The sequence below is a fragment of the Lotus japonicus genome, chromosome 4 (assembly GCF_012489685.1).
Source record: "Lotus japonicus ecotype B-129 chromosome 4, LjGifu_v1.2".
In the NCBI taxonomy this organism is placed as follows: Eukaryota; Viridiplantae; Streptophyta; class Magnoliopsida; order Fabales; family Fabaceae; genus Lotus; species Lotus japonicus.
In genome coordinates, this window is record NC_080044.1 from 21,409,408 (window position 1) to 21,431,691 (window position 22,284).

Genomic DNA, 22,284 nt, shown 5'->3' on the forward strand with positions numbered 1-22,284 from the left:
TCACTTTAGCCTGCATCAGCCTACATCCTCTTTTAGCGGTGTGTATTTCCTTTCTTTTCTTCATCCTCAATCTTCCTCAACGTCGCTTACTTGTTGTTGTGTTGGTGTGTATTTCCTTTCTTTCTTCATCCTTAATCTTCCTTAACGTTGCTTACTTGTCGTTATGTTGTTAACAAAATTTCGCTTCTCCTACAATTTTCTTTTTCACTTTTTTCCCTTTTGAAAAAACTAATTAACTAATAATTATGAGTTTAATTGTAATCCAAATACTTGTAATTCACTACACCACAAAAAGGATTAGGTAGCGGCCTAAAGGTAGCAGTTTTGAAGTAACCGCTACTTTATCACGTTTTTTTTTTTAAATCAGCAAAAAAGGGGGCAAAGGTAGTGGTTAAAATTCAACCGCAACCTTTAAACAGGCAATAGGTAGCGGGCTACGTGATAGATCAAGGAAAGTGGGCTTTGGCATCGGGTAAAAACAAACTGCTCCCATAAAAAATGCAACCTTAGAGTAATTTAAAAAAAAAAAAATAGGGGTTTCTCCACAATTGAAGTGCGCGCGCCCTAGCTCTCTCCACACTTAGATCGTGCGCGGTTTTCACTATCGTTCTTCATCTGCTGCGTTTTTGCGTCTTCTTCCCACACTTTATCTCTGCCCTACTCCATCTTATTGCTGTCAATCGTCACCTTGCTGTCAATCGTCATATTGAAAAGAAAAAGAAAAATATTGTGACACACCAAATGAATTTCGTGCAACATAGATAGCCAATTTGAAGAGCTCTGCTATACAGTACGAAGACAGTCAGTAAGAAATTAATGTAAGAACGCTTCCGTATCTATAGGGTAATATTATATGTATTTGACGGAAATCACTTTGGGTAGGTGATTATCCTTTTATTTTCTTACAATTCGTTTCGTACTTATTATCTTTTTCCATTACAAATACATATTGGAAGAAAAAGTGTAGAAACTATAAATACTTGAACTATAGGGAAAATATAGTACGAAATCGTGATATTGTCAAATAATTTTAAATTTGAGGTTCGTATATCCAGCTAGAGCTTTGTATCGTTCAAATAGATCTTGAAGTGCTTCAATAAACTGACTATGTACTTTGGCAATCTAAAAGTAAAGGCAGAAAAAAAAAATGAATAGCTTGGGTTTGAAACTTATAATGTCCTACCCAATCATATAAATTTATTGGCATCCTTGCTCTATCATGTATGGCTCCTTAAAAATGTTAATTTTTTAGTAAAATATATGTACCCTCAAAATTATAAAAAAAAATTACATTTTCATTTCATTTTTTTTTCTAAAATATATACTTCGTCCCATTCCTTTTAACTTTTGCGATAGAATAATAGAATTCGTCACAAAATCTAAGTAATAGAAACATAGTTAATGACATATTTTATAAATTGATGTCTTCCGCCGCAAAAGTCATTACTAATTTAAATTCGTCTAATTTAAGGAAAAATTATATTTTCATTCTAAAATTGATAGATAATTTAAAATACTTGTTAAACTTTCCAAGTCTTAGTGATAAATTTTGGAGATGAAAAAGAATTGTCTCTAAAATAGATGGATTCAAATTAGTGATGACTTTTACGACAAAAAACATCTCTTTATAAAATATGACACTAATTTTGTTTCTAGTATTTATCATCTAAGAATTTTGTGACGATCGTGATATTCTGTTGCGAATTTAAAGAGTTTAGGTGAAGTGTATATTTTAGACAAAAATAAAGTAAAGTGTCATTTTAACAAATTTTGAGGGGTGAGTGTATTTTGTTCTAATTTTTATAAAATGTAGGTGGTAGTATATAGAAATGTGTATAAAAAAAACAGAAATGGGTATTGAATATTGATACATTAATGTTTACTTTCTCTTTTCGTCTTTGTAACCAAAAAAAAAAACTTTCTCTTTTCTTCAATTTCTACTAATTTTCTCTTTGTATTTATTTTATCACAACATCAATATCTTTCAACTCTCCCTTTTGCAGTTTTTTTCTCTTTAGGTGTTGAAGATGAACAATTTTTCTCTCTCTCTATAGATATAGATTTTTTTTTAAACACCTATAGATATCGATATACCTGCTCCTTTGTTGGTTGTGGATTTTTCTCCAGCTCAATTGGTCTGCCCACCACGACATACAATGGTTTTTTGAACGGTATAGGAGATCTGAAGAGAAAAATTGACTGGTCAGTGTTATTAACATTTTCTTGACATACTTTCAAAAAAAAAAAAAAAAAACATTTTCTTGACATATAATTTACAGCACTTCTTCATTAACTAATGAAGAAAGAAAATGATTTATCCTCCTACAAATCCTCCTACGCACTAAATGAAGTAAGAAGTTATTACCTTTAGTATCTTGAAAATGTAATTTATAGGAGAATGGAGTAGGAGGATATAGCAATGCTCAATGAAGAAAGACGCACCCATAAATTCCCCAGAAAAACAATGGGAAGATCTTGAGAGACGTTGCAAGATTCCTAATTAACTTCCAAGGAGCTTTCCGCCACTTATACGCATTTGTCTTGCACCCATCCAAAACCAACAGAAAGAGATGGTCAATTGTTATAAAAATGAAAAACATCTAATCAACAAGATTTAAAGATAAGGGAAAGTTCCTTTCCTAAAACAATAATTATAAGGGAAAGTTTTACAACCCTATGAGATTATATACGAGCCCATTTGATGCGACGTATAGTATAAGACCTGATAGTATAAGACCTGATAGTATTAGGTCTGATAGTATAAGCCCTGATAACTTTCTTATATTATCCAGCGTGTGGCCATACTTTATATAATTTACCATATTGTTTAAATTAATGCAATTTTATGTTTAGTAAAGTATTGAATAATTATATAATAAAAATCAAATATGGAGGTGATTATAATGGTGGTGGCGGTGGTGATGGAAGTGGTGGTAGGTTGGTGGTGGTGGTGGCAATGCTGGTAGGTTGGTGTTGGTGGCGGCGACGGTGGAGGGTGGAGGCAATGGTGATGGTGGTGGCGATAAGGTGGTGGTTGTGGTGTCGGTGGTGGCAGCGATTATGGTGGTGGTGGCGATAGGGTGGTGGTTGTGGTGGCGGTAGGGCGGCGGCGGTGGTGGTGGCGACAACACCAGTGGTGACAGTAGGGCGATGGTGGCGGCGGCGGTGATCGGGTGGTGGCGGTGGTGGGGCCAATGGTGGTGTAAGTTGGCAGTAATGGAGGGTGGTGGTGATGGTGACTTATACGCCACAACCTTATCATGCCTTATCCATCACTCACATGATGGATTAAATAATACGTCATTTTAACGTATAAGGGGACTTTGATGGATCAGCTTATACAATACAATGTCATCACTAAACAATGGATAAACTCATAATGTATTGTATAAGCTTATACTATCATGCCTAATACGGCGTGCCAAACGAGCCCTACATGTTTAGATACATAGGGAAAAATACATGTCAGGGCAAAATCATGGTGGATTGAAACAATTTCTCTTAAGTTTTAAGATTGTGCATTATAATTTTAGTTTTATCATAATTTTTCACTATGTATTTATATTTATAGTATAATTTTTTGTTGGAGAGATAGAGGAGCTCATGAGCCGAGATATCGACGTCTCATCTTAACCCAAAACCTTAAAGCATTAGGTTATGAGTCATATCTCTTATAAAGTTTTCTCCTTACTCATACTTAACCAATGTGGGATTCCAACTCACACTTGAATTCTCAACAATTTCTCCCTCAAGTGCGAGTCACCACCACATTATCACGGTCCCCTCCGCGAAAGCTATTCATCCTTGTACCGTCGTTTGTTGGTTAATGGAACCCGACGCCTAGGCACACTGCTAGGAAGACTTTCAAACAAGGAGTCGTTATCATGGTCCCACGAACCATCGGCTATGATACCACTTATTGGGGGAGAAATGGGAGCCCATGAGCCGAGGAGCAAGACACCAAGAGATATCGACGCCACATCTTAACCCAAAACCTTAAAACATTAGATTTATGAGTCACATCTCTTATAAAGTTTTCTCATCACTCATACTTAACCAATATGTGGGACTAGTACCGAACTCGTACCATGTATAAGCTATATTTATTGTTGTTGAACATGTATAACTTACTAACCTGTATTTATAATTGAAATCAAATACTATTTTAAAAATTCAAAATCATAACCGAAGTTTTTTCTGAAATTTTGCAATACTCTAAAGCAATAAATTACGTAATTACTTACAAAAATTACGAGGAATTAGATTTAATAGGTGACATGTAGATTGGGTAGGGGAGGTCTAGAGATAAATCCCTAGCGGGTGCTGCAACTTATCTTTCCAATGTACTAAAAAAAGATTGAGATCATTGATTTTGTAAGTCTACCAACTTATATCAATTTGGTATCATCAATTTAGGTTATCACGCAATTTTCAAAAGTTTCGAATTTCTCATAATTTATAAATGAGATTGAATAATGTTAAGAAACTGACTAAATGTAATGACCAAATTTTAGCACCAAAATTCATTAAGTTTTCTATAATAATATTATAAAGATTGAGAACATTGATTTTGTAATTGTATCAATTTATATACTTTGTTATCATCATTTTCAAAAGTTTTGAATTTGTCTTAATTTATAAATGAGATTGAATGATGTTAGGAAGCTAACTAATTATAATGACTAAATTTTGGCACCAAATTTATTAAGTTTCTATTATAATAATAAAGATTGAGATCAATGATTTTTGAATTGTATCAATTTGATCTCATAATTTTAGGAAATCATCATTTTTAAAAATTTGAGATATTTATTAAAAAAATAATATTCTGAGAAATTTGTTATCAAGTAACAAAATATGCATAAAATTATATATGACATCATGAGATTACTAATCATGAGAAAAGAGTAAAATTAAACTAGACAAATAACTGTCAAAGTGCCACTTGAAAAGTTATCAGGTTTTTTGTTTTGAAAATAGATATAGTATAAAATAAAATAAGATAACATGTAAGAAGTCTGCACGAGAAATTATACCTGGCCGAAGCAGAAAACAGGAACAAGGGGTTGGCCCATTTCCATTGCTATGCGGACAAATCCTCTTCTTTCCTTAAGAAAAGCAATCTACAAATTAAGAGTGAATCTCTTATTAGTTATTACTCTACTAGGCTAAGTGAATTTTAAAACAACAATGTTTGTTGAACATATATACGGCGAGTCCCGACCATCGATCGACATAGGAACCGCAACAATCTACAAAGTATTTAAAAAAATAATATTTTTGGACAGTTTGAGAATGCTGCACAGACGGCCACAAAATTTGGTGTGTTTACTTTGCAGATGTTTTAAACGCCTTATTTTTTCATCTCCATTCACATAAGCCGGAGATTTGTCGCGAAATGCTGGGGTCTGTGTATCACTACTCATTACCAATTAGTATTTTCAGATGGATAGCTAACACTACCTACCTCACAATCATGCTCCATGAAATGTGTTTCTCGCAATCCACCAGGGACTAAAATGCAGCTATAACCAGCTTCCAACAAGGAAATGAAATTTTTCTTTGTCACCGGTGAAAAACCCAACCATGTCCATATGTGTCTCAAAAATGGTATGTAGAAAGCCTGTCCATATATAAAATGTGATGTGATGAGAACACAAAAACTGAAAAAGATCTTTAATAACTTTCATTGAAAAGTCTCAACTAAAACCCATACTGCGCTGCTTGCAAGAGCTTTTATTTTTGGAAGAGGCATCAAACCCACATTGTCAGAAAGTGCAGCAATGCCAATTGGGAAAACTGAATGTGGTTCATAGCCAAAAACTGCACAAAGAGCAAGTTGAATTGTTGATATAACCATGATAGAGTAGATTCTTTTAAAAAAAAAATCTATCGCTAATAAAGTATATTCTTATTTATCAAATTTTATGGTAATATATGTATAATTATTGTTATTACGTTTCATTAAAGGATATAAATTGTCTCTGAATGATAACTCAAGTGGTAAGAGCTGATGGACATATGAGTAGGGAAGTGGAGTCTAGAGATCACTCTTGGAAGGCTATAGTTTATCTTTCCAATATACCAATTTTTTTATTATAAACGGGAAATTTCAAAATAAAATCTTTTTTTTTCATGACAACATTAAAAAATAGTTGGTGAAGAATTGAAATTTTGAAACCGAGGTTTGAGTAGAACGGTCATTTTCTCAACTGGTCCCCTCCCTTAATAAAAATTTGGTCGGTAAACTACCCCACCTCCTATGATATTTTTTTTTTAAAGATACCTCCTATGATCTTGATTACTATTTATTTAAAATACTAAATTGACAGATATATAAGAATAAATATTTCTTCTAAGTGAAGAGTTAATAAGAAACAAAAATAGTATTATGTTATCAATTTTTACTTTATTATTTGATTAGACACTAACATTTTTGGAAACTTTTTTTTGAAAATAAAAGATTTACTGAAAGATATCAGCAACCTCGTGAACAAAGCTCTCTGATCAAGTGAGCAAGACAACTCAAAAAGAACCCGCCATCGAAAACCCAGAAAAGAGCAAAGATCAACCCACCACACAAAACAACAAGACATAACATTTGGCAAGGACTAAGAACATATCTAAGCCTGTCAAAGAATGAAGGTAAGTGCATTACTTGAAATAGAGAGAAGAAGTACATAAATGATAAAACTGAAGGGAGTTATGTTCAATTTAGGCTCTGATTAGAATTTTTGTTGGATGAATGTAAAAAAACATTTACTCAATAATCCAAGATGTGCTGAATGTACGTAGAAATTTATTATCCTAATCTATGAGATACCAAATATTGTTTTGAAATAAAAAACAAATATATGCATTTACCAATTTGGGTATTACCAGCTTTTATAAAAAAACATTTTACTTTCATATTTTTTTCATTCCTTTTTTCTTTTCTCTCTTCAAAAGTAGTTTCACGGTTGTCGGCTGTGGGGACATCTTGGTCAAGACCAAAAAAAATAGTGTTGTATGACACATCACTCACCTCTGCAGAGTAATGCGTACGACATTTATTTGTGTACGTTATCGGCAGTCACCCACTAACTACAAAGGACCCGCCACTATGGGCTTGGGGAGGGAAATGATGATCTCAAGGAATTAGGATCCTAGAGACTCTTTTAAGAGTTAAAGTAAACTATACCCTACTCAATATTCAGAAAATAATTGTAGAAATTTAAGTAATATCATAATTGTCATTTACAATATCAACCATTGATTGTTGATTAATCAGGTTAATTAAATTTATTTTATCTTCTCAAGAGGTTCATTATAAATAAGTCAAATCCTTTTTTTTTTTTACATTTGAAAAACTATAGACAAACTAAACAATTAAATCATTACAAAGAAAAAATGACATTAAAGAATGACATTAAAAGAAGAAAATTAACTTTCCAAGAAGAAAAGGAGAGCTATCTCAGGCAGCTCGTCCATCTAAGCATATATATATATATATATATATATATATATATATATATATATATTGAAATAAAGCAAATTTGGCAACCATGTTGCGGTCTCTAGTAGCAGCCAAAACCTCCTCTTATATCACATGTGTCAATCTTTATTTTTATATTCTAAAAGTCCAATTTATTTAATATAGATCAGGAGAGAATAAAATAAAATATCAACCGACAAAACTTGAACCTTCGTCCATAAACCAAACAAAAAAAACTTTCTCAGAAGCCTTGTTATTCCATGGCCCCTCTTCCCATATAGAGCAAGTTCACCAAAAACAACATCGTACGTGACCATATCGAAATTAAAGGAGAATTATTCCCCTCCTCTTTTGGTTCCACTTAGGTTTGGTCGGAATATAATATTTTCATATATTAATTTTTTCTCTATTATATTTGATAAAACTTTATTTTTAAGGCTTAATTGCAACTTTGGTCCCTGACGTTTACAAAAGCGACGATTTTGGTCCCTCACCTAATTTAATTACATAAATCGTCCCTCACCTAACAGTCAGTGAACAACGTTAGTCCTTCCGTCAAATTTTTAACAGAACGAGGCTGAGGTGGATTATTAGAGTGACGTGGACGACACTAGGAGAGAGAGAGACGCACATGGGTAGCACATGACCTTCCAACGGTCATCTTCTTCCCCCTTTTCTTCTATAAAACAGAGCATGGACATGAGGGGAAAGATGAAGGGTATGGGAGCTTCTCCAACAGTTGCAGCTTGCGTGAAAGGCTAAGGGAAAGACAAAGAAGCTTCTCCAACTGCTATAACTCCTTGGGTTCGAAGGTTATGGGGGGATTTAGCGAAGGTTCCTCTACCTGTTCTGGATCTGCTATAACCCCTGTTTTAATTTTGGTATCATTTTCGCAGGTATATGGCAAGAAGCAGTGCAGATTCTTTAAATGGGTTGACGAAGTCGATGGTCATGCAGTGGAAGATAGGGAAGACAAGGTTGTTCGGGCATTGACAAGAAAAACTGTGGAAATGAGGAAGACACAAGGGCAATTGCAAATGTTTTTAGCAATTGCCATATTTGCATTGTTGTTTGTACTGTTCTTGTATGTAACCAAGTAGGGGGAAATGGGTTATGGGAAATAATTGTAGCTTAATCAATGTAAAAATTATGTGTTGTGCCTTGTGAAATAATTGTAGCACGAAAATTGTGAAATATAAGTTGGAGTCTCATTCTGTGGAAATTTGGTAGTGAGTTTGCTATTAAACTGGGAAGTTGCAAGTCCCTTTACAGGGTTGATATATTGTTATCTTCTGGCGTGTTGGATATAAATTAATGCTCGACTGATTCACAAACTCATTGCCTCATTGCATTCACACAGCCATAACAAACTCATTGCCTCATAATTGCCTCATAATACAAAACTAGACAAAATAGCAACTGACAATTGGCAATTTTCAGAATTGGACATTCAAAATAGCAACTGCACACTATTACTAGAGAACTGGACATTTAAAATCTACAATTTAAAATCACATTCATTGGCTCATAATAGAGTCAGCAACATGGCTATTACAAAATATGGATCCCAATTCTAATGGTCCAAAAAGTAAGGACAAAATATAACAGCTCAAGTACACCAATCATTAATACATCCCAAGTCTAATGGTTCAAAAAGTAAGGACAAAACATTACAGCTCAAGTACATCCCAAGTCTAATTCAAAAAGTAATACTTCAAACATAACAGCACAAGTCTAATGGTTCAACTTCTTTAGAGGTACACAATCACTTCTTAGTTCCCTTAAACTGTCCATAACTCCTCTTTTTGGTTCCATTCCCTGTTGCATCTTTTGCATTTGCTGCAGGTTCTTTTGCTTTCCCCTTTGCTGCAGGTTCTTTTACTTTTGCTTTTCCTCTCCCTGTTGCAGCTTCATTCCCAGTTGCAGCTCCATCCCCTGTTGCAGCTCCTTTTCCCTTTGCTCTACCTCTTCTTGTAGCAGCTCCTGCTGTAGCTTCATCTACTATGGCAACTCCTGGTTGTGATGGCTGACTCTGACTTGGCCGAGGCATGCCTTGAGTTAGAGGTTGAGAATCTGGTGCTTGATAACCTGGTTGTTGAGAACTTGAACCAGGTTCATTAATACTGATGCCTCCACCCCCTCTATGTTTCCTCATCTCAGGATGAAGTCTTTTTTTATTGTTCTGATATACATTAAGAAAGAGCATTAGAAAGACAATTATATTGTTCTGATATACATTAAGAAAGACCATTAGACAAATTGTTTACCCTGTTTCCTCCAGTAGGAATTTCTCTGTCAGCTGCAGCCTTTCCCTTGCAGGTCCTTTTATTATGTCCATATTCTCCACACCGCCTGCATTGTACAGTTTTGTTGTACCTCCTAAGGGAATTTGGGTTCTTTGGCTCATCATTGTTCTTCCTCCTAGCTGTTCTAGGCCTTCCTACAGCTCTTCTCATGTAAGGTGGGGTAATTGGAAGACCTGGGACATCATTCCATAACTTGGGTCCATTATTACCTCGGATGAGAAAAGAGTAAGTATCCATAAATGTGGATCTCCTACAATACAATAAGATTGCAAAACAGTTAGTAATTCTTCAAGAAAAACAATGACAACTAAATCATATGTATTCATAAGTACCTAAGAGCTATGTTCACATAATCCTCAGGTGCACGGTTACAAAACCACATGCATGCTACTGCATGGGAACATGGAATACCAGATAGCTGCCATCTCCTACAGGCACATGTTCCAAGCCCCAGATCAACAACAAACTTGTCATTACCCTTAAATACTGAGAACTCATTCATTGGAATATCCCCATCCCAAACAGCAGTCCATCTATCAGAATAATCCTTTGAGATTTCCACTTTTTTCTGAACAGAAGGGCACAATCCAGTTGTCCACCTTTGCATGAGACTTCTTTGTTTAACAATCCTATTTGTCATATAGAACTTGAGACCCTCCAGTAAAGTAATGATGGGTTTGTCCCTGTGCTCAAGTATGGCTCTGTTAAACGCTTCACACATGTTGTTTACCTGAAGATCACAACATGTGTCATTGCTATAACCAGATCTGGACCATTGAGCAGGAGGAATCTGCCTCAACTCTTGCCAAGCCTCTTCATTAAGGGCTTTCAACTCATCCATTGCAACATTAAACTCTGGAACAGTGTTTGCTCTGGCTGCAGACCACATTGCAAGCTTTAGCTCATTGCCTGGATATCTCTTCCTGAAATTCCCATACAAATGCTTCACGCAGAGCCTGTGTTCTACATTCTCACCCAACTGACGAAGTGTAGGTACTAGACCCTACGGAAAGTAAACCAACAGAATCACAATTAAATGTATGGTTTAAACAACACAAATTGTACATTGCAAATAATGTAAACAATCTACCTTTTGTTGGTCAGAAATGAAAGCCCAATTTTTTCTTTCCACACTGTTAAGATCATCAATAAGAAGATTCACAAACCAAGCCCATGAGTCACTGGTTTCAGCCTCCACTACTGCATATGCTATTGGAAACATTTGATTGTTTCCATCTTTCCCAACAGCAGTAAGCAGTTGCCCCCCATATAAACCTTTGAGGAAGCAACCATCTAGGCCAATTAAGGGCCTGCAGTGCCTTGCAAATGCATTTTTTGAGGCTGCAAAACATATATAGATCCTCTCAAAGACAGCATGGTCACCTTCATCTATGGTCTTCAGTATTGCAGTCGTTCCCGGATTGCTTCTAATCAACTCTGCTGCATACTTTCTCACATGCAAATATTGATCACTACTTGCTCCTTGTAGCAATTCTGCAGCTGCAACTCTTACCCTGTATGCTTTAGCTTTGTCAATCAAGATGCCCCACCTTATTCTCACCTCCTCAATAATTCCAGCACGCTTCATGTTAGGAGTATGCCTTAAAATAGGCATCAGCTTTCTTGCAAGCCAGGATATGGTGGCTTGCCTATTCCTTGCAGTCCTACTGCATGTATGTGTAGGGTTAAATCCAACTAGCTGAAAGTAAGGCCTGGACTTGGTTCTAGTAATCCTCATGTAGAATGGACATTCTTCAGCACACTCCACAAGCACCCTAGTCTTATCATTTTTTTTGAACCAAAGATTCTTCCTTTGTTCTAGGGCAAAGTCTCTAACAGCACCCTTGAACTGAGCTCTAGAGTTGAATATTTGACCCTTCTCAAATGAAACAAGTTCACCTTCCTGAGGCTGCCTAAACATGGGAAATTTATTCTTACTGTTTTCTTCAGCATCACTGCCAGCTGGGCTTTCAAAGTGATCTGAATCCCCATCTTCATCATCAAAGTCTGAAAGTCTTGAGGGATTTGATAGTCTAGATGCATCACCTTCAAAAACAGATGGAGCAAAACCTGGCTCTGGTGGAAAATTTATAAGAGATTCAGGAGGCAGCACACTCATCCAGTCATAATTCTCCTCATAATCACTATCATCAAATGAGAAGTCAGAATCAGAATCACTTTCATTATCAACCTCAGGATTGTATTCATCATCCCCAGAATCATGATTTCCCTCAACATCAACACTGTCAACAACATGACCCTCAGCAACAACCACTTGTTCACCCTCACCAACACCAACACCCTCACCACCACCAACACCCTCAACACCAACAGCCGGAGTAACACCAACACCCTCACCCTCACCACCACCAACAGCCTGTGCAACACCAACACTCTCATCCCTGTCTAGTATCTCAACATCAGCAGTCTCCACACCATGTTGTACCTCTACCTCAGAGTCATGTTCAGCATAAACATGAACCACACCAACCCCTTTGACATCTTCCAAGAAACAAATAGTATCTGCATCACAGTTTAGTGGCTTAAGACAAGTGACACCTTCACTTTTTGGGTTCTTATACCACACACTTTTAAAACTGGCATTTCCAAAGCTCTTGACAGCGTTGCCCACCTCAATTGAACTTATCTCATCTATGCCCCATCCCTTTAAAACGTCACATGCACCACCAATATATTGAAAATTTGGTACTGTTGTCATTTTACCCCCATGATATATATGCATATCCACCTTGTCAAACACAGTAGGTCTGAAAAGCAAAAATTCAAGGATGAAAAAGACAGAAAAGGACTCAAAGGACTCAATATTCAATTCATGAAAAAGACTGACAAACCGACCCAATATTCATTCAATACAATAGGACTGACAACACATTGCAATATTCAATTCAATGTCATCAAAAGGACTGACAACACACACATTGCAATATTAAATTCAAGATCATCAAGGCTAATATTCAATGTTCAATGTATTCAACCAACAACACTAGTAGACAAAATTACCATTGAATACTCCTGTTTCAGTACAATATTTCACATAGGTACATATATAGAGGGGAAAATAAACGTGCACTGTTGTAGACCAGGATTTTGTGTGTTACATATACACTATATATAAATAAAAGCACCCATATTCAGCCACACATGCACAAAGAAGGGGAATAAAGAAGTGGAATAAACATACCTTGATACATGATTGGGAGGCAACGAATCTAAACCCCATAAAGAGCCAAATAATTGACTGTTTGTCTTAGGGACCACAGCTTCTTTTGCTTTCGATATCTCCATCATATGGTCCCTCTCCATGTGCTGCTCTGACTCAATAAGGTTACTCCTCGAGTTTGTCATCGTCTCCGACATAGGGTCCCTCTCCATGTGTTGCTCTGAATCGACAAGGTTGCTCCTCGTGTTCCTCGCGTTCGTCTCCAACATAGGGCCCCTCTCCATTTGCTTCTCCTTCTTCCTTGGCGTAATCTTCTTCCTCGAGTTTGTCATCGCTCCAGTCTTCTCCGCTTCTCACTCGTCTTATCTCTTCTTCCTCTCAGTTACTATTTCAATTTCTCTGCTAGGGCTTTCGAATTGGGGGAAATTGGGTTATGTTGTGTTGGGTCGATTGGAAGGTCATGTGCTACCCATGTGCGTCTCTCTCTCTCCTAGTGTCGTCCACGTCACTCTAATAATCCACCTCAGCCTCGTTCTGTTAAAAATTTGACGGAAGGACTAACGTTGTTCACTGACTGTTAGGTGAGGGACGATTTATGTAATTAAATTAGGTGAGGGACCAAAATCGTCGCTTTTGTAAACGTCAGGGACCAAAGTTGCAATTAAGCCTATTTTTAAATATTTGTATTAAATCAATAGTAAATAAATGCTTGACAAAGTTATAGATTGATACAAACCATAAGCACGATTAGGATCGAAGGCCTCAGTATCCTCAATGTGAAGCGTGATAGGAAAATAATTGCATATGTGTTTGCTTATGTATCTGAAATGTTGAAAAAAAAAAATCTCAGTTTTTGCGCTTTATAATGAGATTTAAAAATGAAAATCGCAAAGTTAATTAACCTGGACAATTTTCTGCCAAAAATACTGTTCTCATCCACAGGAAGCAGCACAAACACCAAGAGAAAACAGAGAACCCTGAAATGCAAATCAAATTGCAACATCATAGAACAAATTAGAAACTGAAATTATCAAGAAAAAGGCAAATTGAGATGCAAAGCGAGTTATGAGAATGCTTCAGCCTGAATTTGCTTACGTTCCAGCGTGAAGCACTCTCGTAATTTGAAAGTGGAATTAACAAGAGAAAGAAAGAAAAAAAGGCAAATAGAGATGCAAAATTGATTACGAGAGTGCTTCAGACAGAGGAAGGAAGAGTGCAGCGAAGAGAATCAACGCAACGTTGAAATGAATTGCTCCAAAATACAAAGCTAGAGCTAGAATCGTCTTGAATACGCTGCTTGATTTGGTGAATTCTTCTATTCCATGGAACACTTTCTCCATGTTTGGCTCACTGGTGTATGAAATGTGAAAACTAGTGTGGTCTTGGAATCATTTTCATTAAATACATGGAGTACTATGATACTTTAATACCGTGTTTTTCGAGGGAAATGTTTGGTATAAATCTAAAACTTGGGGAACAAATGGCTCCACATATTATTTCAGCCCTTGATCGGTTATGGTTAATTGGTTGAGAGTTTCATTCTCAATTCTCAACTTTTATAAATGGAAAAAATTCATTAAATAGTCTACTACCGTTTAATGTGTGAACAACGGAGGTTGGACTCCCTCGCCCAGGAGCACTAACCTCATACTGGGAGCGCGCCAGGGACTTGGGCTTCTTTCCCCGAGGCCCAACTGACTCATTTAGATAGATTAAAGACACGAAAGCCCAACTTTGCCTCTATAAATAGGAGGGGAACACCAATTGTAAAGGACTCTTAGCTCATTTAAGAAATATTCAGATTGAAATTCAGTTATTCTCTCTCTCTCTAGCAGTTAGAGTTTCTCTCTCTAAAACATTCATGCCGTTTTCCTCACACTTTGGGTACTCTACCCCATTCAATGTTCTCAGGATAGAACATTTGGCGTCGTCTGTGAGCATCGGTAGATTTCGATTCCCGGACTACGTGGATCGTGATTCGGTTGAGTGAAGCTCGTTTCTCTGTGCGAATTCTCTCCAGTTTTTCTTGGTGGATCGTGATTTGGTTCCCGCGCTATTCGCAATTTGATTTCGGGAAGTTCAAGTTTCTGTGAAAATTTGTGCGATTCAGAGGCTTGTGGTTGAATTCCCGGTTCGTCAACAGAGCCTGATGGAGCCATCTCGCCGACGACGTGGCAAGGAACCGGAGCGAAGTTACATTTCTTCCTCGCGCACCGCGAGGTTGGATAGACATCGCCGTGTAGAAGCACGTCGTGCTCTAAGTGGTGACTTACGGTTGCAAAATGAATGTCTGCAGGAGCAATTGAGGTAATATCACCTTCGATAGTGGAATCAAGAAGAAGAGGAAGCTGAGGCCGCTGGTGAGGTCAAGCCTTTCCCGGCAGCAGTACGAGATGTGATTGTGCCAAACGGTATGACACACCTCGCGTTGGAGGCGTATGACGGGAAAACCGATCCGTAGGATCATTTGCTTCGTTTCAATGCAAAGATGGCGATGAGCGCGGTTTCTGACGCGGTAAAGTGTAGAGTGTTTCCATCCACATTCCGAGGAGCAGCTATGGATTGATTTATGGCTTTGCCTCAAGGATCCCTAGCCAAGTTCCGCGACTTCTCATCGAAATTCCTTGGCCATTTCTTTGCAAGAACGATCGAGGATCTGTTTGATATGCGGCAGCGGGAGCGTGAAACCTTAGAACAATATATGAAACGATACAGTGCTACATCCGCGAGGTTTGAGGAACTGGAGCCATGCATGTGCGTGTGCGCTTTCAAAGGCGGTTTATCCCGGGGAAAGTTTAGCCGGAACTGAGTAGGGAGCTGGCAAGCTCAATGACGGAAGTCCGTGCCCGAGCGCAAGACTACATCCTAGAAGATGAAATTGAAGCACACAAAAGGAAACAAGAGAGGGCGGAAAACCTGGCGCTGGCGAGGAAACGGAGACAGGATGAGGAAGCAAGTCGCGAGCAAAAGGTTAATAAAGCTGATGGATCTGTTAAGAAAAGCAAGGGAGGGCAACTCAGTCGGCGCTCTCGGCGAACAGCTGAGGCGAACCAGCAAACGAGGCCAAAGGGGCGCTCAGGTAACGAATTGACAAAATTACTCTTGAAAGCAGGAATTGAGGACATGAACAGGGAAGGCGAGTGCAGAATGGACCCATGGTGTGAGGCGAAGAATCAGCCCAAATGGTGTGAGTACCACAACTTGGAAGGTCATGACACCGCCGACTGTTTTACGCTTAAGGGTCAAATCAGGTAGCTAATCAAGGCAAGACAGCCATGGGCGGCGAAGAGGAAAGAGGCTGAGGAAGCCGAGAGCGGCGAAGGCGAAGGAATGGTGGAAACAATTAACGTGATCATTGTTGGGGGTTGCGAGGGTGGTGATGGCGTATCAACAGTAGGGCGAAGACAAGCAGGGGTAACAGCACCGATGCAAGGTTGTCCAGCTCGGTTTGGGAGCAAACATCCAGACATAGTAGATCGTCTGCAGATTTTGAGGGAATCAAGACCCATACAGATGACCCCTTGGTGGTAATGGTGAGAATCAGAGGTTTCAATGTGTAGAGGGTGCTATTGGACCAAGGTAGCTCGGCCGATATAATCTACGGGAACACATTCGAGCAATTGGGACTGAGGGACGAGGATTTAAGGCCATGCACAGAAAATTTGGTAGGATTCTCGGGGAAGCAAGTTCAGGTACGCAGCTATGTGGAATTGGACACAGTTTTTGGAGTGAGCGAGGACGCCGAGCTCTTGAAGATAAGATATTTGGTCCTCCAAGTCGTGGCAGTTTATAACGTCATCATAGGGCGAAACACTTTAAATCGCCTCCATGCAGTTATATCCACAGCCCACCTTGCGGTAAAGTACCCGCTGCCCTGCGGAAGGATAGGGAGGATAGCAATAGACCAAAAAGGGGTGAGGAAATACCGCGACCATTGCCTTAACTTGTATGGTAGAAGGGGAGCTGGAAGCGGACACATGTGTCATGAGATTCGGGTGGCTGAAGGCGAGAAAGAGCATCCAGCGGCACAAAGCCAGAGCATCTCAGGCGAACAAAGAAAGCAGGACGGCGAGAAGGTGAATGGGGCGAAGAAAGAGAAAGAACGGGGCGAGGAACCCCGAAGGGTGGGGAAGAGTGTATCCTCTACTCAAGTAGACAGTGAGCGGTACAGCGAGAGCTGGGACATGAACGCTACCAGTAGAGGTATATTGGCGATCGAGCCCAGGCTCACCATTGAACAGGAACGACGCCAAAGTAAGCTGGTAAGGGACAACGCCGACCTCTTTAGTGGGGAGCAAGGAGGAACCACTTCCAGGGGGCTACCCATATTAGACCAGCTCTCTGGGAAGGTTGGAGAAAAGGATAAATAGTGGCAAAGTCGCCGGGATAAGAGGAAATGCGAACAGCTAGTGGATGGGAGTAAGAGGCAAATGAAGTCAGCTCGGCACACCGAGTGGGAGGATGAGCAACGATGGATTCCTTCTTACGACAAGAAAGTCAAGCAGGGCGACGAGGATGGAATACTGGGTGTAATACTCTGACCAAGGAAGCAACCAGGAAGCTAGGACTAAAAATAAAGATGCACTCTTTTTCTCCGACACGAGAGTTTTTTAACGAGGCATCCCTCGATATAAAAATTTAAAAAAATCAAATACAAAAAAGGATATTCTTAGCAATACTCCTAACTATCGAACTGAGACGACAGCCTGGTGGGAAAAATTCCCTGAAGGTGGCGATCCCAACACGACCTTGATGTCTGGGGATCGCTCCGGAAAGTTCGGCGCTGACCGTTGGCGGCGTGCGCGAATAAAGCTCCTTATCCAAAGAACCTCCCCGAAATTTGGGCGAGTCGAGTCTTCCTGAAACGCAGGAAGCATTTTTTAACTAGGCCAAAAGTCTCGGGTAAACTCATATGGCCTTTGGGCCCCGAGCAACTGTAAGTCCCCACCTAATAAAGCTGGAGGGGCCGCACCTGCTCTTACGGGAAATATTGGTGCGAACAAAAGCCTCGGTAAAATACCGAGCGAAAGTCCTAGTTATACGTAGCACAATCTCGAAAACTACTCACGCAAAACTGGGAGACTAGCACTGAAAACACGTGCTAAGCGGCGATCAACGAAAGGCGAAGATAAGTAGCGGGCCGCCCGCCTCGCCCGCTTAACTATCCTTCGCTCATTTAATTATTCATTTATTCCTTCATTTATCTGTTTGTGTCGTGACGATTTATTAACTCGGTTATTTGTTTGTTCATATGATTCATAATGATGCACGTCAAAACAATTCGGGAAACAAAACTTTTATTCAAATATTTGACTTTATACATTCAAAAGGGAGGATCTCTCCTCATTTTCCTACATTCTTTGCATTGCTCTGTCCTCTCATGCTCCAAACGGTATTGCCTGTACTCTAGGTTACACAGTCTTCGGCTCAGCTCCATCTTCTCAGGACCTTCTTCCGCCGTCTCCAGAGCTGTTTTCACTGCTCATATCTCCTCCAGCAGATCCAGCTCCCACCGGCAGAGCTCTTGAATCTCCTCCACGAAGCAGAGGAAATTTCTGAGGATAGCGTCCACCTGTGGACTCAAATGCATTCCCAGCAGCTTGTTGGTCAGGTCGTAAACGTTCGGATCCTCCGGATGCCTAACGTTGATGAAGAGATCTTCATCAAAAGCTTTCTTTCTGAGCTCTTCCAAACAGGCAATGAAGGATGCCATTTCCTTGAAGTTTTAGAAAGCAGATGAGATGTGAAGTTTGTTGCGTTTTGGTTCTTATTTATAAGCCCGGTTCAGTCTCTGGAAGTTATTGCTGGAGCAGTTTCTCGGGGAGTTTTTCTTAGAAAAGGAGCGACTCGCAATAAAGGCTTAAGTATTCATGGTCGGTGGTCAACAATAACCGTTGGAATCTGGAAAGAAGCACTTAAGCAAACGTCAGGGTTTTCTGGGAAAACAACTCGCATAATTTGCAGCATGGAGCATCCTTGGCGGGGTATCCATGCCCAGAGTTTGTAACGAGAACGACATCGACGGAGAAGAAGGACATAAAATTGTTCAAAAAAAAGGAGGGGGGAGGAAAGGAGAAATAGATATAAGATGCAAAAAGAATTTGGAATTCTCATTTAAGACAGCATGGGAACAAATTATCGGTACAGAATTGACCTATTGCTCTACATCTTCTTCAGTCAGGAAACGCTCGGCGACGAAGCCTGGGGGATCCTCGGTCCCAACCAATCTTGAGGGGGTAACCTTTTTGTATGCCCCCATCTGGCGAAGGTCGATCAGTGGGTGGAGGTGTTCAACTTGGGATTTAGCGAGGAAAAAGCCACGGCCTCGCTCGAAAACGGCATTCGCAGCAGCATCTGATGTCATCTTCTCCTCCAAGGCCTTCGCGTCAAGTTGGGCTTGAGTCTTCGCCGAGGATAAGGCCTCGTCTCTCTTCGCCAGTTCAAGGCGAAGGTTTTCAAGGTCAACCTCCAACAAAGAAAGGGCTTGATCTTTGGAAGTTACCATGTCTGCCTTCACGTTAGCTTCCAGTTGCACCTATTGTCGTAGCTCCGCCAGGGCTTTTTCCAAATCAGAAATTCTCTTATCTCGGAACTCTAGGCTCACTACCGCGCGGCTGGCCTACTCGGTCCGCTCTTGGGAGAAGGAGATTTCTTTGGCAATCAGTTGAGCATGAAGCGCCTCGCGTTCTTCGGATAGTTTAGCATTAAGAGCGCGGAGGCGGGCCACTTCTGATCGCAATCCATCGGCATCCTGGGCAGACCGGTTGTAGCAATGAAAGGCGTGGAGAATTGTCGCCAATGCATTTTGTGAAACTTTATCTAGGCCATACCGCCTCGCTACCTTATCCATCCTCGCCACTTGAGCTGGTGTCATAGTTAGGGACAGGATGGCGGCGCGACCTGGTGGGAACGGTGGAGCACTGACAGGAGGCGCTAAGCTTTGACCAAGTGACGGCGGGGCAACCGTTGAAGTGGAGAAGGGTCTGTCAACTAAATTACTCTGGATGTTCGGCGAAGGAGCCGGGATCACCTTCGAAGGTTCACCAGGTTGGTTCAACTTAGGACTGGAATCTTCCTTACTAGAGAACGATGCAACAGGTTCGGAGTGCAGTCTCTTTGGGGAAGGGCAAGGGTCTTCCTCGCCAATAGGCTGTTTCCCACTCGCCTGGATCTTCAGCAGGGATGTCTTGTCGCCCTTCAAATTCACCCGTGAAGGAAACGAGACATTTCTCCTCTTCTTAAAGGAGGCTAGAAGCTTCCCGTTTGCGTGATGTAATTGTCCTAAGGCAAGGAGGGCAAGGATAAGCTGGCAAGAAACGAAAAACACAAAATAAATAGGGAAGAAGGATTTACCAATCACGCGGGCGCAACTAAAACCAGAAGTCTGGCCAGGAAATCGATGACAGCTTTGTCTTCTGAGGTCAGGGAGTCCCCGGGCGGGTCGATTACTTGGCACATTTCCTGGGTCCAATAGAGGGGAAAGCGGGCAGTGCCATCCCTGTGGGTGAAAACCTCGGGATACTCGTGGGACACCACGACCCTGAAGAATTTCGAGCCAAGTCAATAGTAATGGTGGGCCAGAAAGTGTTAAAACGCTGGCGACCCTCTCTGGCTTCCAGGGAAACCCAGCTACGCGATGGCGACGGTGGAGCAGACACGCGATAGAAATAAAAGAAGTGGGAAGGTTCAGGATCTTGCTGAATCGCGTCGCAAAGGATCTCGAAGCATTGCAGAAAAGCCCAACTGTTGGGATGAAGTTGGCTAGGTGCAACATTGATGCTACGGAGCACGGAGCAAATGAAAGGGGAAAAAGGAAATTTGATGCCCAAGTTCGTGAACATATACCCGTACACATAGAAGAAATGGTCAGCACCCACGTAACTGTCTTGAGGACGGATCCAAGGGCAGTGCCATCCCTGTGGGTGAAAACCTCGGGATACTCGTGGGACACCACGACCCTGAAGAATTTTCGAGCCAAGTCAATAGTAATGGTGGGCCAGAAAGGGTTAAAACGCTGGCGACCCTCTCTGGCTTCCAGGGAAACCCAGCTACGCGGTGGCGAAGGTGGAGCAGACACGCGATAGAAATAAAAGAAGTGGGAAGGTTCAGGATCTTGCTGAATCGCGTCGCAAAGGATCTCGAAGCATTGCAGAAAAGCCCAACTGTTGGGATGAAGTTGGCTAGGTGCAACATTGATGCTACGGAGCACGGAGCAAATGAAAGGGGAAAAAGGAAATTTGATGCCCAAGTTCGTGAACATATACCCGTACACATAGAAGAAATGGTCAGCACCCACGTAACTGTCTTGAGGACGGATCCAAGGGCGTTCGGAGGCTGTGCAGACACCGTAATGCATAAGATTGTCAAGGGGTTTTTCGTGGCAAAACCCGCCCGATTATGAAGAAATTTCCCAAATGGATGACTCCTTCTCTATGCTGGTCCGTTGGTTAGGCATCGTCCCAGCGGGCAAAGCCCTTATGGCGGGGGTTTTCAGCGATTCCCAGGTCTTCGTTCGAAAGCCAATGATTTCTTCTTCTTTGAGGAGAACCCCCCCCCCCCGGAGGGGGCGAGACGACGCGAGGAACGCACCGCAGAGGGGTGGCGATAGTAACTTTGCGCTTAGGGTTTTTGGTCTGATGTTTTGGTGTCATTGTGAAAGGGGTATGAGGGGTGAAGGTTACTCTGGTGTGCGAGGGTTTACCGGAAAAGGAGGTGATGAGCAGAAAGTCGCAAAAATCCAAAGTAATGAACCGTGAAGAAAGTTCGCGTAAGGAGCGGGAAGCAAGAAATCAACACCTTTTTAAACGGGAAATGATGTTTGAAAGGAAACGTGTGAAGAGAGGCTAAGGGACGTTGTTGAAAGACATGGAGAAAAAGTGGGGAGTCGTTCCCCATGACGTCAGAAAAATGGTATGATGGCAGTTGCGGGATTTTGGGAAATGGGAAGGATGCATTAAATGAAAAGTTACCACAGTTAAAGCTTATTGGCCCAAATTCGGGACGACATGCTTCACAAAGATTCGAGGGGACGTTTCAGAGATAGCAGTTGGGATTCTAGGGATTTGCTGACCTTAACACTACCTAAGCGCTCAACACGTGTCTAAGTGCTGCGGATCAAAACACGTGCATAGCTACGATGGGGCGAGCGCGCCAAAAGCTATTGCCACAAGACTACTTGTGGACTCTGTTCGCCCGGAAGGGGGTGACGCAGCAAAAAGTCTGGAATGTATAGATTTTTAATACTTTATTCTTTAAGCCATGTTGGCTACTGTTCTTCATTTTATTAAAAACTTTAGGTTCTAGCATTGGTTAGTTTCTTACGG

At 40.6% G+C, this 22,284-nt stretch overlaps 2 protein-coding genes across 2 annotated transcripts; both read right to left on the reverse strand.

Annotated features, from left to right (window-relative positions):
• Positions 1 to 1,020: 1,020 nt before the first annotated feature.
• Positions 1,021 to 14,457, reverse strand: LOC130710010 (diacylglycerol O-acyltransferase 2D-like). The gene is made up of 9 exons (XM_057559163.1): positions 14,147 to 14,457; positions 13,864 to 13,938; positions 13,698 to 13,783; positions 5,717 to 5,823; positions 5,468 to 5,623; positions 5,037 to 5,123; positions 2,443 to 2,540; positions 2,095 to 2,182; positions 1,021 to 1,122 (listed from the first exon to the last, which is right to left on the reverse strand). The coding sequence occupies exons 1-9, from the start codon at positions 14,299 to 14,301 to the stop codon at positions 1,021 to 1,023; spliced, it is 954 nt and encodes a 317-aa protein (XP_057415146.1). The 5' UTR covers positions 14,302 to 14,457.
• Positions 9,012 to 12,680, reverse strand: LOC130710009 (uncharacterized). The gene is made up of 4 exons (XM_057559162.1): positions 10,871 to 12,680; positions 10,113 to 10,783; positions 9,742 to 10,030; positions 9,012 to 9,656 (listed from the first exon to the last, which is right to left on the reverse strand). The coding sequence occupies exons 1-4, from the start codon at positions 12,521 to 12,523 to the stop codon at positions 9,240 to 9,242; spliced, it is 3,030 nt and encodes a 1,009-aa protein (XP_057415145.1). The 5' UTR covers positions 12,524 to 12,680; the 3' UTR covers positions 9,012 to 9,239.
• Positions 14,458 to 22,284: the final 7,827 nt, after the last annotated feature.